Genomic DNA, 18,067 nt, shown 5'->3' on the forward strand with positions numbered 1-18,067 from the left:
ATGATACAACTGCCAACCAGATGCCTAGCACACAGGTATGATACTACTGCCAACCAGATGCCTAGCACACAGGTATGATACTACTGCCAACCAGATGCCTAGCACACAGGTATGATACCACTGCCAACCAGATGCCTAGCACACAGGTACGATACCACTGCCAACCAGATGCCTAGCACACAGGTATGATACCACTGCCAACCAGATGCCTAGCACACAGGTATGATACTACTGCCAACCAGATGCCTAGCACACAGGTATGATACCACTGCCAACCAGATGCCTAGCACACAGGTATGATACCACTGCCAACCAGATGCCTAGCACACAGGTATGATACCACTGCCAACCAGATGCCTAGCACACAGGTATGATACCACTGCCAACCAGATGCCTAGCACACAGGTACGATACCACTGCCAACCAGATGCCTAGCACACAGGTATGATACCACTGCCAACCAGATGCCTAGCACACAGGTATGATACCACTGCCAACCAGATGCCTAGCACACAGGTATGATACCACTGCCAACCAGATGCCTAGCACACAGGTATGATACCACTGCCAACCAGATGCCTAGCACACAGGTATGATACCACTGCCAACCACCTAACACACAGGTATGATACTACTGCCAACCAGATGCCTAGCACACAGGTATGATACCACTGCCAACCAGATGCCTAGCACACAGGTATGATACCACTGCCAACCAGATGCCTAGCACACAGGTATGATACTACTGCCAACCAGATGCCTAGCACACAGGTATGGTACCACTGCCAACCAGATGCCTAGCACACAGGTATGATACTACTGCCAACCAGATGCCTAGCACACAGGTATGATACTACTGCCAACCAGATGCCTAGCACACAGGTATGATACCACTGCCAACCAGATGCCTAGCACACAGGTATGATACTACTGCCAACCACCTAACACACAGTTATAGTATACCTACCACATACAACACACATCTACAGGCCAACTGCTGTCTGCCTAAGACTATTACCAACCACCTATACCCAACCAGAGTATGTGAGCGGAGCGAAGCGAGAAGCGAGCCCAATTTGACTGGAGCGTGGAGCGAAATTTCCAAAGGATGGAGCATCGGCTTTCTCGCCCACTCCAATAGAGCTCACTTCATGTGCTCACGTCATGCCCAGCCCAGCATGCATTTGTAGTCTACTTGTGTGCTGCTATAGCCACTTGCTTTAGCTAGTCATGGAGTTGAAAAGACACCTATCCCAAAAGCATGATGGTGTACTTACTACATGCACATGTTACAAGACAGGAACAAGGTGGGTAGCTAATGAGTCATTGTAGCAAAGTATTTATAAATGTAAAATCAGATCCTTCAAAAGTTTCCTTCATTTTTGTTCTATTATCATCTATACAATAAGCCATTATTGATTTTGGCCCAATAGGCCTGGCATATTCCAACTTCTAAGGAGCTTTCTGTTTTGAATGGGTTATTTTGCCTAAAAACCTTTTAGACCTACCTATAGAAGAAGAAAACTCTGCATCCCTGTCCAGCCTGGCAAGAGTGGACAAAAGGGTATTTAGCATCCCTAGTGGTTCTGCAAGCGTGAAGAGGATATTCTTCGCTACTGGCCTGCTCTCCAGGCACCATCACATGAGCCAGAAACCACAGACTCTGGCCAAACTGGTGTTTCTAAAAATGAATTTAAAGGCACTGTAGACTGAGCCTAATGAGACATTTTTTGTTTATTTTTACATTTAATTCTAAGTAGGTCACAACCCATATGGACCATTTATAGATTAAAATGATTTTATACAACAAAATGTTTAAATGCTGAGCGTTTAATGTCCCTGACTCCCAACCAGCATAGTGTGTCGCACTCACAAATGCTTCACAATGTATTTCTTTGTAGGCTAGAGCCTTGAAATAATTGAAATAATATAGCCTAAATAATTAATTTCTGTTCCATTTTCCATTCCTGACCTATTTATATTTATTTATATTTATTATGGATCCCCTTGGCAGCAGCTACTCCTCCTGGGGTCCAGCAATAATGAAGGCAGTAATTTACATTATAACATACATTCTAAACATTAAAATACATTTTCCCACAGATTTCACAATACATTCAGTGTGTGCCCTCAGGCCACTTCTCTACTACCACACACAATCCAGGTGTACGTGTGTATATATTGTGTATGTTATGTGTGTTTGTACCTGTGTTTGTGACTCTTCACAGTCCTCGTTGTTCCACATGGTGTATTTTTATCTGTATTTTTTTTTTAAATCAGATTTTACTGCTTGCGTGAGTTACTTGATGTGGAATAGAGAGAGCCATGGCTACATGGCTGTATGTAGTACTGTGCGCCTGTCATAGTCCGTTCTGGACTTGAGAACTGTGAAGAGACCTCTGGTGGCATGTCTTGTGGGTATGCATTGGTGTCCGAGCTGTGTGCGAGTAGTTTAAACAGACAGCTCTGTGCATTCAACAAGTCAATACTTCTTACAAAAGCAAGTAGTGATGAAGTCAATCTCTCCTCCACTTTGAGCCATGAGAGATTGACATGCATATTATTAATGTTAGCTCTTCATGTACATTTAAGGGCCAGCCGTGCTGCCATGTTCTGGGCCAGTTGTAATTTTCCCAAGTCCCTCTAGGGTCTGTAGGACCTGCCTTGTGGATATTGTTGTTAAGAAGGTAGAGCAGCACTTTAATATGGACATGCCTCTCCTCATCTTAGCTACTGTTGCACCAAACAGTTTACAATCCAAGGTTACTCCAAGCAGTTTAGTCTTCTCAACTTGCACAATTTCCACATTGTTCATTACAAGATTTAGTTGAGGTTTAGTGAATGATTTGTCTCAATATAATGCTTTTAGTTTGAAATATGTGGGACTAAGCTATTTATTGCCACCTAATCTGAAACTGACTGCAGCTCTTTGTTAAGTGTTGCAGTGATTTCACTCACTGTAGTAGCTGACGTGTATAGTGTTGAGTCATCCACATACATAGACACACAGGCTTTACTCAGAACCAGTGGCAGGTCATTAGTAAAGATTTTAAAAAGTAAGGGGCCTAGACACCTACCCTGGGGAATGCCTGATTCTACCTGGATTATGTTGGAGAGGCTACCATTAAAGAACACCCTCTGTGTTCTGTTAGACGGGTAACTCTCAATCCACAGTGTAAAGGGGTATAAAGCCATAACATATACATTTTTATAGCAGTATACTATGATCGATAATGTCTAAAGCCGCACTGAAGTCTAACAAAACAGCTCCCACTATCTTTTATTATCAATTTCTCTCAGCAAATCATCAGTCATTTGGGTAAGTTGAATGTGCATGTTTGAATGCATTTCTCTATAAGCGTGCTGAACGTCTGTTGTTAATTTATTACCTGTAAACTAGCATTGTATCTGGTCAAACACCATTTTTTCCTAAAGTTCACTAAGCCTTGGTAACAGGCTGATTGGTCAGTTATTTGAGCCAGTAAATGGGGCTTTACTGTTCTTGGGTAGTGGATTTGACTTTTGCTTCCCTTCAGGCCTGAGGGCACACATTTTTTTGTAAGCTTAGATAGAAGAGATGGCAAATAGGAGTGGCAATATACTCCGCTATCATCCTTAGTAATTTTCCGTCCAAATTGTCAAGACCCTTGTCATTTTTGATAGACCCTTGTCATTTTTGATAGACAACAATCATGTTTTCACCTCTTCCACATTCACTTTACTGAATTCAAAATTACAACACTTGTCTTTCATAATTTGATCAGTTATACTTGGATGTGTTGGTTCTGCGTTTGTTGCTGGCATGTCATGCCTAAATTTGCTAATCTTGTCAATTAAAAAATGAATAAAGTTGGCAATATCAGTGGGTTTTGTGATGAATGAGCCATCTCATTCAATAAATGAATGATTGAGCTTAGTATGCCTTTTTGCCCAAAATGTAATTTAAGGTGCTCCAAAGCGTTTTACTATAATTCTTTATATACTTTATCCTTGTTTCATAGTATAGTTTTTTATTATTTTTGTTCTGTTCAGTCACATGATTTCTCAATTTGCAGTAGGTTTGCCAATCGGTTATGCAGCAACACTTATTTGCCATTCCTTTTGCCTCTTCCCTCTCAACCATAACATTTTTCAATTCCTCATCAATTACTGGGATTTAACAGTTTTTACAGTAATTTTCTTAATGGGTGGATGCTTATTAGTAACTGGAGTAACTAATTTCATAAATGTGTCAAGTGCAGCGTCTGGTTGCTTCTCATTGGGGCGGCAGAGTAGCCTAGTGGTTAGAGCGTTGGACTAGAAACCGAAAGGTTTCATGTTCAAATTCCTGAGCTGACAAGGTACAAATCTGTCATTCTGCCCCTGAACAGGCAGTTAACCCACTGTTCCTAGGCCACCATTGAAAATAAGAATTTGTTCTTAACTGACATGCCCAGTTAAATAAAGGTAAAACACACACCACAGACCAGCAAATATTCTTTACATCAACATAGGAATCACTACAAAACCTTTTGTAGGACCTTTTTATACACAATATTAGGTCCAGCCTTTGGATCTCTGGTTTTCCTAGATATGGCTACCATATTGTCATCGCTACATCTGATGGATTTGGATACAGCTTTACAGCAGATTTCTGCAGCGTTACTAAAGATGTGATCAATACATGTGGATGTGGATTTCATCCCTGGGCTGTTTGTAAATACCCTGGTAGGTTGACTGATAACCTGAACCAGGTTGCAGGCACTGGTTACAGTTTGAAGCTTTTTCTTGAGTGGGCAGTTTGACAAAAGCCAGTCAATATTTAGGTCACCCAGAAAATATACTTTTCTGTTGATATCACATACATTATCAAGCATTTCACACATATTATCCAGATACTGACTGTTAGCGCGGTGGTCTATAGCAACTTCCTACAAGATTGGGCTTTAGGTATTGCTACCACTATACCAATTAAATATATTATCTACGTGAGTTTCTGAGATGGTCAGTATATGAATTTTCTAGATTTCATGAACCTTATTTATTAGGCTACAAATGTTAATGTGGGCTATTTTTAGCACTTTTCTGGGATGCTTGATTGTTTTCATTGCTTTACTGGGAATCTTATCAGAACTAGACATGACAGTGATATTGGACCAGAGATAATTGGAGGCTTTTCAGAGCCTTTTAGGGTGTTGATCGGCTCAATAAAATCTTGTTTCATTAGCTCTGATTAGCCCTTTTTTAATGTAATTTGATCCCACGTGCACTACGACAGCAGCAGCCCTTGGCACCCGGGAGGCCTGATGTGCAAGGGAGCCCGGGAGGCCTGATGTGCGAGGTAGCCCAGGAGGCCTGATGTGCGAGGTAGCCCAGGAGGCCTGATGTGCGAGGTAGCCCAGGAAGCCTGATGTGCGAGGTAGCCCAGGAGGCCTGATGTGCGAGGTAGTCCAGGAGGCCTGATGTGCGAGGTAGCCCAGGAGGCCTGATGTGCGAGGTAGCCCAGGAGGCCTGATGTGCGAGGTAGCCCGGGAGGCCTGATGTGCGAGGTAGCCCGGGAGGCCTGATGTGCGAGGTAGCCCGGGAGGCCTGATGTGCGAGGTAGCCCGGGAGGCCTGATGTGCGAGGTAGCCCGGGAGGCCTGATGTGCGAGGTAGCCCGGGAGGCCTGATGTGCGAGGTAGCCCAGGAGGCCTGATGTGCGAGGTAGCCCGGGAGGCCTGATGTGCGAGGGAGCCCGGGAGGTCTGATGTGCGAGGGAGCCCGGGTTGTACGGGCCTGTGGTAGAGACCTTCTGAGCTGTACCCTCAGGAGATAGGGTAGAGGATGAAGGAGCAGGAGCAGGAATCTCTGGCAGGTGGGAGAAACTGTTGGGTCAGCAGGATGGGATCCCCCAAAGCCATTTCAGCCACATTCATCAAAAGACAGCTGCCTTGCGCTGGGCTTGGGGTGTGTGACGTGCCTCCACTGCGATGCAGGATCGATAACCGTGGCATCTGCCAGGTTTATTCTCCAAGGGGGGTGGGGAGGGGCGGCCGGGATGGGAGGTCGGGGTAGGATAGGAGGACTGGGTGAGATGCGAGGGGAGAGGTGACTTCACTAGGGAGGGGTCTTTGCAGGGCAGCCCAGTCCGTCAGAGAGTGGCAACACAGGGGCGAGGCAGTGGCGCGACGACCAGGCTGTGGAGTAGAAAAGGAAAAGGTCTTAAAGTGGGACCTATCCAGGATACACTGCAATGTCTCAATTTGTTACTTTTGACGTTCAGCTCAGACAATATTCTGACAGTTTCCACATTGGAAATTTGGCCGGACAATATTATCCCGGAACTGTGCAAAATAGTTGCAGCTCCTACATGGGAATAAACGTTCACGTAGTCTCTAAAAGGGGTTGCTGCCAGTCTGGTAAAAGTCAGTTCCCCTGATGGGGGAAAGTGGTAGATGCCATTTTGAAAAAAATGCACTTAAAATCCATGCAAATAAAATGGGTTGGCGAGGAATCAACTAAAAGTCAATCAATCCACACAGCGTGACAGTTAGATTAAATCAGCACAGTTATAGGCAGCAAGCCAGAAGCAAGCCAGAACCCAACCACAGACTAGAAATCAGCCAGCACTAGGACCCACAATAAATACAACCAAGAGGCACAAAACTCGACAGCATAACAGGAGCAAGGAGAGAACTATTACTTACTCAAGGCGATTAAATACCATCAAAACAGCAACGCAACGGAGGTCATACCTGTATGATAGCCAGGAGAGAAACACCTTGGAGGTAGTTTTCAGTACAGGCTGGTAGAAGCTGGGAGGGTGGCAAGCGCTATAGTCCACAAACATCCAAGGCACATTGACTCTGTATGCAATATTGTACTATTGTCCAGTGTGTTTACAGCCAGATGAACCATAGGTAGATGGAGACCAACAAAAATCTGTACAAATCTTTTCAGCGACAAACTGATGGGACCAAGGACATGCTTGCTGCCATCTTAAAAAGTGGGTGTGGCTTCAGTTTAATATGACATGTAGCCTATTTGAAATGAGGAGTGATTCTCACGTTCACCCTTTCATGTTTATTAAAATACTTTTCATTCAAATCATATGGTTTGGTTTCAGTACTTCAAAACCAAATGGTAGGTCCAGGTCACAACAACAGACTGGTGTTGGTTATATTGTGATTTAAATGAATGGAGCGAATTTGGAGCGGCAGTTTCCCCCCCCCCTGTGAGGACAGAGCGGCTTTTAGAAGAGCGGTTGGAAAAGGAAGTGCGCTTCGATGAGCGGGATTTCTGACCACTCAACTATGCTCACATACTCTGTACCGAAAACACATAGGCACATACACTGAGTGTACAAAACATTAGGAACACCTTCCTAGTATTCAGTTGCACCCCATTTTGCCCTGAGAACAGCCTCAATTCGTTGGGGAATGGACTCTACAAGGTGTCGAAAGCGTTTCACAGGGATGCTGGCCCATGTTGACTCCAATGTTTCCTACTGTTGTGTCATGTTGGCTGGATGTCCTTTGGGTGGTGGACCATTGTTTATATACACGGTAAACATGACACCTACTACTACCCCATTCAAAGCATTGAAATATTTTGTCTTGCACATTCACCCTCTGAATGGGTCTCACTCTCCCTGTGTGTTGCAGGTTAGTGCTCAGTGTGAGTGTCAGCACAACACAGCAGGTGTAAACTGTGAGCAATGTGCTGATCTCTACAACGACCTGCCCTGGAGATCTGCAGAGGAGGGAAACACACACACCTGCAAACGTACGCAACCACTGATGCCTTAATACACCGACTGCATCTTTTTGATTATTTGCATGTGTGCAGGAGTAGGAGGACTTTACTAAAGTAGCGCATAATCAGCAAATATAAGTCATCTTCCTATGGAGACTGAACACCCTCAGTACAGTTGTGAGTGAGTGGACGGAACACATGCAGCCACAGATGCGTTGATATGATATGTTGAATATTTCCTCTGGTGCTGCCCCCTGTAGGTTGTGAGTGTAACAACCACGCCCAGCGGTGCCGTTTCGACCCATCTGTGTATGAGGCGAGCGGATGGAGGAGTGGGGGAGTGTGTGAGGGCTGTCTGCACCACACAACCGGGCCCAAATGTGACCGCTGTGCCCCTGGATACCAACTCAACCACCGGAGCAGCATAGACCAGCCTGATGCCTGCATACGTGAGTGATCTTAAGACCGGGTTTAATAATATATATTCCTCAAATACTACTGCCTTTATTCCTCGTTCTCTCCTACTATAGGTTTAATCAGCACCACAATATGCTGCAGTGTTCTATTATCTTTGTTGTGTTTCTGTTTTGTTCCCTGTGTTTTGTACAGGCTGCCATTGCAGTGCAGAGGGGGCGGAGAATGGGGGTCGGTGTGATGATGTCACAGGGTCGTGTCGCTGCAAGATGGGATACTATGGCCTGACTGCCTCCAACCCTCTGGGCTGCACGAGTGAGTCGCCTTTCACCCTTGACCCTGAACCCGTTCATAAACTCTCCCTGTGTTATGATTACTTACAACTGTATTCGCCATACTGTGGTGGTGTCCAGAGTGTATGTGTATGTCTATCCCCATCTGACTTTATGTCTTCTCCAGAGTGCTTGTGCAGTGCAGAGGGCTCCCTGTCCAGTGTGTGTGACCCTGTGAGCGGTCAGTGTCCCTGTCGACCTTACCACCAGGGGCTGACTTGTGAACTCTGTTCCCGTGGTTACTGGAACCCCTCCTCCCCCCACGGCTGTGAGCCCTGTCGCTGTGACCCCACCAACTCCCATGGTGACACCTGCGACCGGAGTACGGGTCAGTGTCAGTGCAGGTCAGGGTTCGGAGGTCGTACCTGTACAGAATGTCCTGACAACACTTACGGAGACCCCCTCATTGGCTGCAGACGTAAGTGACCGGTCGTGTTCTGTCATAAAAAGGTTCAAAGGTTCTTAGACATGCTTTGTTCAATGCTTTGATCAATTCAGTCCAAATGGACAACTAAGTCAAACAATTTCTTTCCTCTTCATGTCGCCCTCCCTTTCTCCGTCTCCCTCTCTCTCCACCTCCTCCCTCTCTCCCTCTCTCTGCAGTGTGTCAGTGTGCTGCCGGAGGCATGGTACCAGGAGGCTGTGATAAGCGTACAGGGGCCTGCCGGTGCCGCATTGGTGTCATAGGTACTCGTTGCGATGCCTGTAGCCGTGGCCATGTTTACTCCTTTCCCGACTGTGAAGTCTGCCCCTCCTGCTTCTTCTCTCTGGACTCCTACATCCAGAACCTCACCCTGGGCCTAGAGAGACTCTCCGCCAGAATCCCCTCTCGTCCTGGCGGCTCGTTGCCCACCGGTCTGGGTCTCCGCATCCAGGCCTTGGAGGCCACTCTCATCCAGATACGTGACTCTCTCCCACTCCCAACTCCCTCTATGAGACAAGTCAACGACGCCCTCTTTCAGCTACGCAGACTAAGGTAGGAAGATGTTCGGATGTCCCCGGGAAAACGTAGAATGTCCAAATAAAAGTGGGCATCAGATTCCATAAGCTGCAATACTTTGCTTTCAAAATTTGATATTTTCGTTGTCCAAATGTAAACACCCCTAGATCTGAAGGCCACAGTCCTTCATTACCTAGCTCACTATCCCTCATCCCCATTGTAATCGTCCAGGGACCAGTTAGATCAGGTGGATGGGGATCTGTCACCCCAAGGCAGAGGCCTCGAGCTGGGCTCACAGCTGGACGAGTTGCAGGCTCTCCTGGGCGGTCTGGGTCTGCTGTACAACTCCAAGAGAGATGCTCTAAGGAACCCTATCAACTCCAACAATGCAGGTGAGAGAGATACGCCACCGCAGAACTGTGAGCACCATCCGTGTGTGACCACAAAAAGGCTCAGTGAGGAATTTAGAATTCAGAAATCAGAATTAGAACCATATCGACTTGAGACCCGTCTGGTTTTGTTTTAGCTCATGTATGGCTGCTAACACAACTGTTTGTCTGTCATCTTGGTTTGTTCTCTCTCAGGGGCCTTCTCTTCTATAAAGAATGCCTATGACGAGTCCACGGATGCGGCGAAGAGTGTGGATGCTAGTGGGAAGACTGTAGATCAATCTTCAGCGGTCAGAGAGGACGCTCTTGACCTCCAGAACCAGGTTCAACCAGAAAACACCAGAGACCTGGAGAAACTCAACCAGCAGCTGAACACCAAACCTGACCTCTCACCCACTGCCAAGCAGGTAAGCTTAACCCTAGAATTAACCCTAGACCTAGCCTTAACCCTTAACCCTAGACTTAGCCCTAGCCTTAACCAAAGACCTAGCCATAACCCTAGCTTTAACCCTTAACCCTAAACCCTAGACCTAGCCTTAACCCTAGCTTTAACCCTTAGCCCTAGCCTTAACCCTAGACCTAGCCTTAACCCTAGACCTAGCCTTAACCCTAGCTTTAACCCTTAGACCTAGCCTTAACCCTAGACCTTAACCTTAGCCTTAACCCTAGACCTAGCCTTAACCCTAAACCTAGCCCTACCCTTAATAACCCTAACTCCACCTTAACGTGACGGTGTATTTTTATTCCCTGTCTCTCAGGTGTGTGGCAGTGTGCGCTCTGCCCCTTGTACCCCTGCCCAGTGTGATGGTGAGCTGTGCCCTGCGGAGGGGGCGCCACCCTGTGGTCGTGGCGAGAGTTGCGTTGGGGTTCTGCCTCTGGGGAACCGAGCTGTGAGGGATGCTGAGGAGGTAAAGGACAGACTGCAGCAGCTCAATGGGAAGATCACACAGGCTGCTGCACAGGTAGGAGGTGACACTTGTTTGTTTACTGTATGTTATAACCTATAAAACTGTTTATTGGGTTTGAATACTGACATGTAGTATATGTCCTTCAGTCAATGAAGTGGTTTGTTTCATCATATGGCGCTCAATGCTTTGCTCCTTTCTCCATTCAATGCACAGATCCAGAAAACACAGGACACGGTCAATCTGGTCAGACAGTCCACGGACGATCTGGGCAATCAGATGAGGCGGGCCAGGGATGACTTGGAGGCAGATCTGCAGGAGACAAGATACTTTGTTAAAGAGCTGAAGGACTTCCTGTCAGGTGACACATCGACGGTTATGTTCCAGTACCTTCAATAACCTATTTACACTGTTTAATTAGTAGTAAAGGTATTGAAGTAGTAGTATTGCATCTTTGTGAGTGTGTAGTTCTCTCCCTTCCCCCCTCTCTAACACTCTTTCTCATCCTCCCTCCTGCAATCCTCTTCTCTCTCTCCCTCCCTCCTTGACTCCAGACCCGTCGTCAGACCCGACAGACATCAGCACGGTGAGTGAGTGGATCTTGAACGCCAAGCTGCCTCTCAGTCTGGCAGCTCTGAAGAGGAAGCTTCAGGAGATCAGAGCCCTGGCGGCAGGACTCCCAGACAGCAAAGCAGTCCTGGACCAGGCTGGACCACAGCTCGACACTGCCCGGCGGCTGCTACAGGAGGCCCAGGACGCCAGGTATAACACCTTATGACCTCTTATGTCAGTCTTATGACAGGGCTGTGTACTGGAAGCCGCCATGGTTCAAGTAAAGTGTTAGTTGTAATTGATGTCATGTATGAAAATGCTGTGTGGTTTCAGAAGTCCCTTTAACGTTACTGAGACTGCTGTGAACGTTGCCGTAAGGTTGCTGTAACATTGTCCTAACTTTGTTGTGTGCTGTGTGACAGGGACGCTGGGCTGGGTGTGAAGGATGATGTTGACGGGCTGCTGGAGGGCTTCACAGCAGTGGAGGGCTCCTTCTCTGGCCTGAACGACAAAGTGCAGGACAGCCTGGACATAGTGGAAGACATCAGCAACAGTCTCGCACAGGTGAGCGAGAGATGAACGAGTCCATTTGAGCTAATGTGCTCCAATAAGTACAATTACGCTTTCAAACTAGTCTGACACTGATTGTTTTGCCTCAATTTTTCCAAATCCTTCACAGCTTCTTACCTTACTATTCCTCTCTCATTTTGATCCCCTCCTCCCTCCAGACCAAGGCCCAGTTGACTCCCGCAGTGAAGGCTCTAGGGGAGGTGTCTTCCCTGGCTGAGGGAATGAAACCTCAGCTGGTGGGGCTCAAGGTGCTGGTGCGCTCTGGAGGTCTGCTGGCCCAGAATGCTGAGGGAGAGGCCAAAAAGGCTAACAAGGAGGCAGATGCTGCGACCAGGGTGAGTGTGTGTTAAAGTATATGTGTGTGTGTGTGTGGTACTGTTCATGCATGCCTACTGTTTATACGTGTGTGTATGTGTACGTGTATGTCAGTGGAGGCTGCTGGCGGGAGGGCAGCTCATAATAATGACTGGAACGGAGCATGTTTGATGTATTTGATACCATTCTACTCATTCGGCTCCAGACATTACCGCGAGCCCGTCCTCCCCAATTAAGGTGCCACCAATCTCCTGTGGTGTGTGTGTATGTGTGTGTGTGTGTGTGTGTGTGTGTGTGTGTGTGTGTGTGTGTGTGTGTGTGTGTGTGTGTGCTAAACTGCCTGTCTCTTTGTTTATAGGACCTGGCGTCCCTGGAGAAGCAGCTGGAGCAGCTGCGTGCTGCAGAGAGGACCAGTGGTCATGGCGATGGGACGGGGACGACAGGTGAGCGTCTCCGGAAGCTGCAGGAGGAGGCTGGTTCTCTGGCCCAGGACACTGGAGACATAATGAAGGCACTAGCAGGTACGGAGGAGGATAGCGAGGGGATACAAACACACCTGGCAAATTTGATTTGATTTGACTGTTTGCACAGCCCATCCAGTATGCAGGCATAATGCGTGTGTGGAACATTGGCTCGATTCATTCCATATTGCTGAAGTTCAGCGTTATGGCGAGATTGAAATGATTTAATGGTAATTTCCGATTGAGCCGACATATGCTAGTCTGGCTAACACCTAACTCTCAACGTCCTCCTGACTTCATAGTCTGAAATGGCTCTTTGATATTTTCGGCACAATGTGTCGATGATGAAGGGGGCTGTGCTTTTACTGGTTGGCTCTTCTCTTTCTCACTTAAAACCCCCCACATGCAAAGCCACACACAGCCGCAGAGCGCCGCCCGCTTCCATTACAATGGTTGGATTTTCTAATCCAAACAACGAGAGGTTTCAATCTTCAGAACTACGGATTGAATCGAGCACTAAAGACACTGATTGCTGAAATGATGTGATGATGAGGATCATTCCCCTCTCTGGCTTTTTTAAATATATTTGACATGTGATGAATTTGCGCTGTATATAGCCTCACTACTGTTATTTTACTGCTGCTCTTTATCTATTTGTTATTTTTAACTTATATATTTTTTACTTTACACTTACTTAAAACTGCATAGTTGGTTAATTAAGGGCTTGTAAGTAAGCATTTCACTGTAAGGTCTACTACACCTGTTGTATTCAGAGCATGTTACAAATCAAATTTGATTTGATATACAGTGGGGCAAAAAAGTATTTAGTCAGCCACCAATTGTGCAAGTTCTCCCACTTAAAAAGATGAGAGAGGCCTGTAATTTTCATCATAGGTACACTTCAACTATGACAGACAAAATGAGAAAAAAAATCCAGAAAATCACATTGTAGGATTTTTTATTAATTTATTTGCGAATTATGGTGGAAAATAAGTATTTGGTCACCTACAAACAAGCAAGATTTCTGGCTCACACAGACCTGTAACTTCTTCTTTAAGAGGCTCCTCTGTCCTCCACTCGTTACCTGTATTAATGGCACCTGTTTGAACTTGTTATCAGTATAAAAGACACCTGTCCACAACCTCAAACAGTCACACTCCAAACTCCACTATGGCCAAGACCAAAGAGCTGTCAAAGGACACCAGAAACACAATTGTAGACCTGCACCAAGCTGGGAAGACTGAATCTGCAATAGGTAAGCAGCTTGGTTTGAAGAAATCAACTGTGGGAGCAATTATTAGGAAATGGAAGACATACAAGACCACTGATAATCTCCCTCGATCTGGGGCTCCACGCAAGATCTCACCCCGTGGGGTCAAAATGATCACAATGGTGAGCAAAAATCCCAGAACCACACGGGGGGACCTATTGAATGACCTGCAGAGAGCTGGGACCAAAGTAACAAAGCCTACCATCAGTAACACACTACGCCGCCAGGGACTCAAATCCTGCAGTGCCAGACGTGTCCTCCTGCTTAAGCCAGTACATGTCCAGGCCCGTCTGAAGTTTGCTAGAGAGCATTTGGATGATCCAGAAGAAGATTGGGAGAATGTAATATGGTCAGATGAAACCAAAATAGAACTTTTTGGTAAAAACTCAACTCGTCGTGTTTGGAGGACAAAGAATGCTGAGTTGCATACAAAGAACACCATACCTACTGTGAAGCATGGGGGTGGAAACATCATGCTTTGGGGCTGTTTTTCTGCAAAGGGACCAGGACGACTGATCCGTGTAAAGGAAATAATGAATGGGGCCATGTATCATGAGATCTTGAGTGAAAACCTCCTTCCATCAGCAAGGGCATTGAAGATGAAATGTGGCTGGGTCTTTCAGCATGACAATGATCCCAAACACACCGCCCGGGCAACGAAGGAGTGGCTTCCTAAGACGCATTTCAAGGTCCTGGAGTGGCCTAGCCAGTCTCCAGATCTCAACCCCATATAAAATCTTTGGAGGGAGTTGAAAGTCCGTGTTGCCCAGCAACAGCCCCAAAACATCACTGCTCTAGCGGAGATCTGCATGGAGGAATGGGCCAAAATACCAGCAACAGTGTGTGAAAACCTTGTGAAGACTTACAGAAAACGTTTGACCTCTGTCACTGCCAACAAAGGGTATATAACAAAGTATTGAGATAAACTTGAGTTATTTACCAAATACTTATTTTCCACCATAATTTGCAAATAAAATAATTAAAAATCCTACAATGTGATTTCTGGATTTTTTTTCTCATTTTGTCTGTCATAGTTGAAGTGTACCGATGATGAAAATTACAGGCCTCTCTCATCTTTTTAAGTGGGAGAACTTGCACAATTGGTGGCTGACTAAATACTTTTTTGCCCCACTGTATATATTATATATATATATATATATATGTATATATAAATAAAAAAACATTCCCCTCTCTTCCTGTTCCTGCTCTCCTCCCCCTCTCTCTCCTCTCTCCTCCTCTATGTTCAGGTAAAGCAGACTCTCTGCGTAGACTACAGGATGAGGTCCTACTGAAGTCCCAGAGGCTGACCGGTCTGGACGGCAAACTGCGGGACCTCCTGGCTGACATGAGACAGAAGGTCAAGATCCTCTCCACCTGCCAGGGCTGAGAGGTAAAAGGGCAGAGGTCATCCTCAAATAGCCTCTTCATTGAGATAGAGGAGCGATGTTATTTATTTTGTCCCATTTTGTAGAATAAATGTCCCAATAAATATATTTTTTCATGACGTGCGGTTTTTAACTTTATCCTACGACATCCCAGTGACATCATTAGGCCTGGGATTTCTGGGGCTGCAGCCCTGAATGTTTTTGGTCCAGCCCCAAACCTTTTGATGAATATAGAAATTGCAGGATGTATGTCTGATATGAGTTCCCATACTGGCCTATCACTTACACGCTAGGCAGTATGCCGTAGAGACTGTTACGGAGTCTAGTTGACAAGGCTATTGAACCAGACATTGGTGTCTGTCTTTATTCCTTTATCCAACATATCATACTGAAACAGAGACTGTCATGATTTTAGCATTACTTTGCTGAAAACTGTGTGTCACTAGCCCAAACCGTTCAAAAGATGTGATCCATTTTAACGGAGATATGTTTTATTTATTTTTTTACTATCGTGAATTCGCTGGAAGCGGTCCCTGCCGCTTCAAAACCAGGCTACTTGGGGATCGCTAATTAGATGATTTGTTGAATAACAAACAAGCTTGTTCAGTCACGATACCTTATTAGCTAACAACCTGGTAACTGGACAGGCACACATTTGGTTAAGATGGCACATGGAGAAAGAGATAGCGTACGTTTTATCCTAGTGGGGGGAGGGGGAAAAATAAATAGAGGGTGTAAATAGAGTGTAGTCTTGGGTAAGATTTGGACTATGCCATGTTGTCTTCAGGAGATTTTCTGTTTCATTTCTTTCCTTCACATTAGCTGATGTAAGATAGTGGAACAATTCCTATTCCTTATGATGTGCTATCCTATTATAGGATAATGAGTGTGTTTGTCAGCAAGAACAGTACTGTTATTCCTCATAAATCTTTTATTATTACACTTCTTCCCAATTTTGCTGGTGTAACTACTTATTTGAAATCTAATTTGCCTAAATTAGAAGAGACTTTCCATGTCATGTGGGTATATACGCTATGTCATGGTCATGTGGGTATATACGCTATGCCATGGTCATGTGGGTATATACGCTATGTCATGGTCATGTTGACTGTAAGTCATAAAAACAAGAATAGCCCATATTGAAATGCCTGTTACATCAATTATTCTATGTATTTTAGTAGTGTACACAAGCTGCTAGGCAGTGATGGTAAGGGGACTCTCAATAGCTCATAAATGCAAACGATCTTGCCCATGTAATGTAAGATGACAAGAGTCGGCAACTAGTCAGCCCCACCACCTATAGATTTGTCTTGATTGTGGGGTGACTTGAAGAAATGAATTGTTATAGCATAAACATTTTCAAACCCCCTGCACTTGGGAAACATACCCCCGCAGGAATTTTCTTTCTTCAAGCTGTATTTTAAAGGGATAGTTCACCCACTTTGTAGAAAAGGCTCTCATTTGCAATATACTTTTTAGGGAACTGTCCCTTTAGTTGCACTTTTTTTTGTTAACTTTGCCTTTAACTGCAGACACTTCTGAGCCATCACAATATAGGCTTTTGGGCACTGGATACCTCTATACATCTCTATGCTTTTTATTGTTTGGATTTGTGTGTGTTTTGTATTGTTGGTATTGCTACACTGCTAGAGCTAGACATCTGCGATAACATCTGCAAAATATGTGTACACGGCCAATAACATTTGGTTTGATTTTGCTCTGAGCGCACCTGCAACCAATTCCCTTATTAAATACCTGAGTTCCCTTTGTCTTTAGTTCAGTACCAAAGATCCCATGCCTCTTGAAAATACTCTCCAGCGTTTATCCGTTTTCGTTTCTATTATCTGTGCATCCAATACCCAACGTGAGTAAACCGCAATATTGTTTCCATTTTACTTTCTTGTTTCATGTGTGAATGTATGAGCATTTAATGATGCGCTGTCGTATCAGTAGTGGTAGACTGTTGAGTTGTTGCAGCATGTTGCCAATGGACATTAATAATTCAGATATTTTGTTTATCCTTCAAAGATTGATGATACTGACATGGAAATAATGGGTATGATAATTATGTTCATGTTTATTCTTAATATGAAATTTCCTAACGCAAATGTTTAGCTTTCTATGTTGTGTTTATTATTTTTAGCACACAAGTCAATAATGAATTATGATTTATTGGAGAAAATAAACGGGAGCTGCAGCTCTCTAAACCGAAACCCCACGTCTCTCCCCCCATCCTTGTCCTCTAACCGGGACACCTGTATCAGCTCCTTACAGTTAAGTCCTTTAGCAGACGCTCTTATCCAGATTGATTTACAGGAGCAATTAGGGTTCAGTGACTTAATCAAGGGCACATCAACAGTTCAAGGCTTCTTCGCTCACCCATGTCAACAACCGACATCAGAATAGGCAACCTGCCTTTGACATTGTTTTTATTACATTTTTGGCACAATTCTTTCATCTCTCAATGCTCAGATTGATGCATTTAGCTGTTGAAATTCAAAATGTTGTCCCTGGGAATGGATCCCCCTTACAGCTCAATGGGCTAAAGCCTACAATGTCCTCAAATCCTAGAAACGCCCCTGCTGCGACCTACATTCCACCAATAGCTGTAGAGTAGCCTCGTTTGACCATCCTGATATCCGGAGCTGACATTCTGCCACAAGGATTCAGTGATGCTAACGCTTTTCCGTTTGTTTTGTGCAAAGCCCCTCAGCTACAATAGTTCAATCATAGGAGGCCCAGACTGGTGGAGGTGAAATGAAATGAGAGCGCAGTGGTCAGGATGGTGGATTAGGCCGAAGAGGAGAGATGTGTGAGGG

General features: G+C 45.2%; 1 protein-coding gene across 3 annotated transcripts in view; it reads left to right on the forward strand.

The window, feature by feature from the left end:
* The window catches only part of LOC110494989 (laminin subunit beta-3), a 32,748-nt gene extending 15,293 nt beyond the window's left edge, over positions 1-17,455 (forward strand). For all 3 annotated transcript variants that reach the window (XM_036948180.1, XM_036948179.1, XM_036948181.1), the window contains 14 exons: positions 7,625-7,745; positions 7,976-8,164; positions 8,325-8,444; positions 8,589-8,879; positions 9,065-9,437; positions 9,633-9,793; positions 9,986-10,197; positions 10,549-10,752; positions 10,912-11,056; positions 11,250-11,457; positions 11,670-11,811; positions 11,976-12,152; positions 12,491-12,653; positions 15,111-17,455. In XM_036948180.1, coding sequence (XP_036804075.1) covers positions 7,625-7,745; positions 7,976-8,164; positions 8,325-8,444; positions 8,589-8,879; positions 9,065-9,437; positions 9,633-9,793; positions 9,986-10,197; positions 10,549-10,752; positions 10,912-11,056; positions 11,250-11,457; positions 11,670-11,811; positions 11,976-12,152; positions 12,491-12,653; positions 15,111-15,250 — 2,646 coding nt within the window. In that variant the 3' untranslated portion in view covers positions 15,251-17,455. The remainder of the gene's footprint in view (positions 1-7,624; positions 7,746-7,975; positions 8,165-8,324; positions 8,445-8,588; positions 8,880-9,064; positions 9,438-9,632; positions 9,794-9,985; positions 10,198-10,548; positions 10,753-10,911; positions 11,057-11,249; positions 11,458-11,669; positions 11,812-11,975; positions 12,153-12,490; positions 12,654-15,110) is intronic.
* Positions 17,456-18,067: the final 612 nt, after the last annotated feature.

Source organism: Oncorhynchus mykiss, chromosome 17, assembly GCF_013265735.2.
Source record: "Oncorhynchus mykiss isolate Arlee chromosome 17, USDA_OmykA_1.1, whole genome shotgun sequence".
NCBI lineage: Eukaryota > Metazoa > Chordata > Actinopteri > Salmoniformes > Salmonidae > Oncorhynchus > Oncorhynchus mykiss.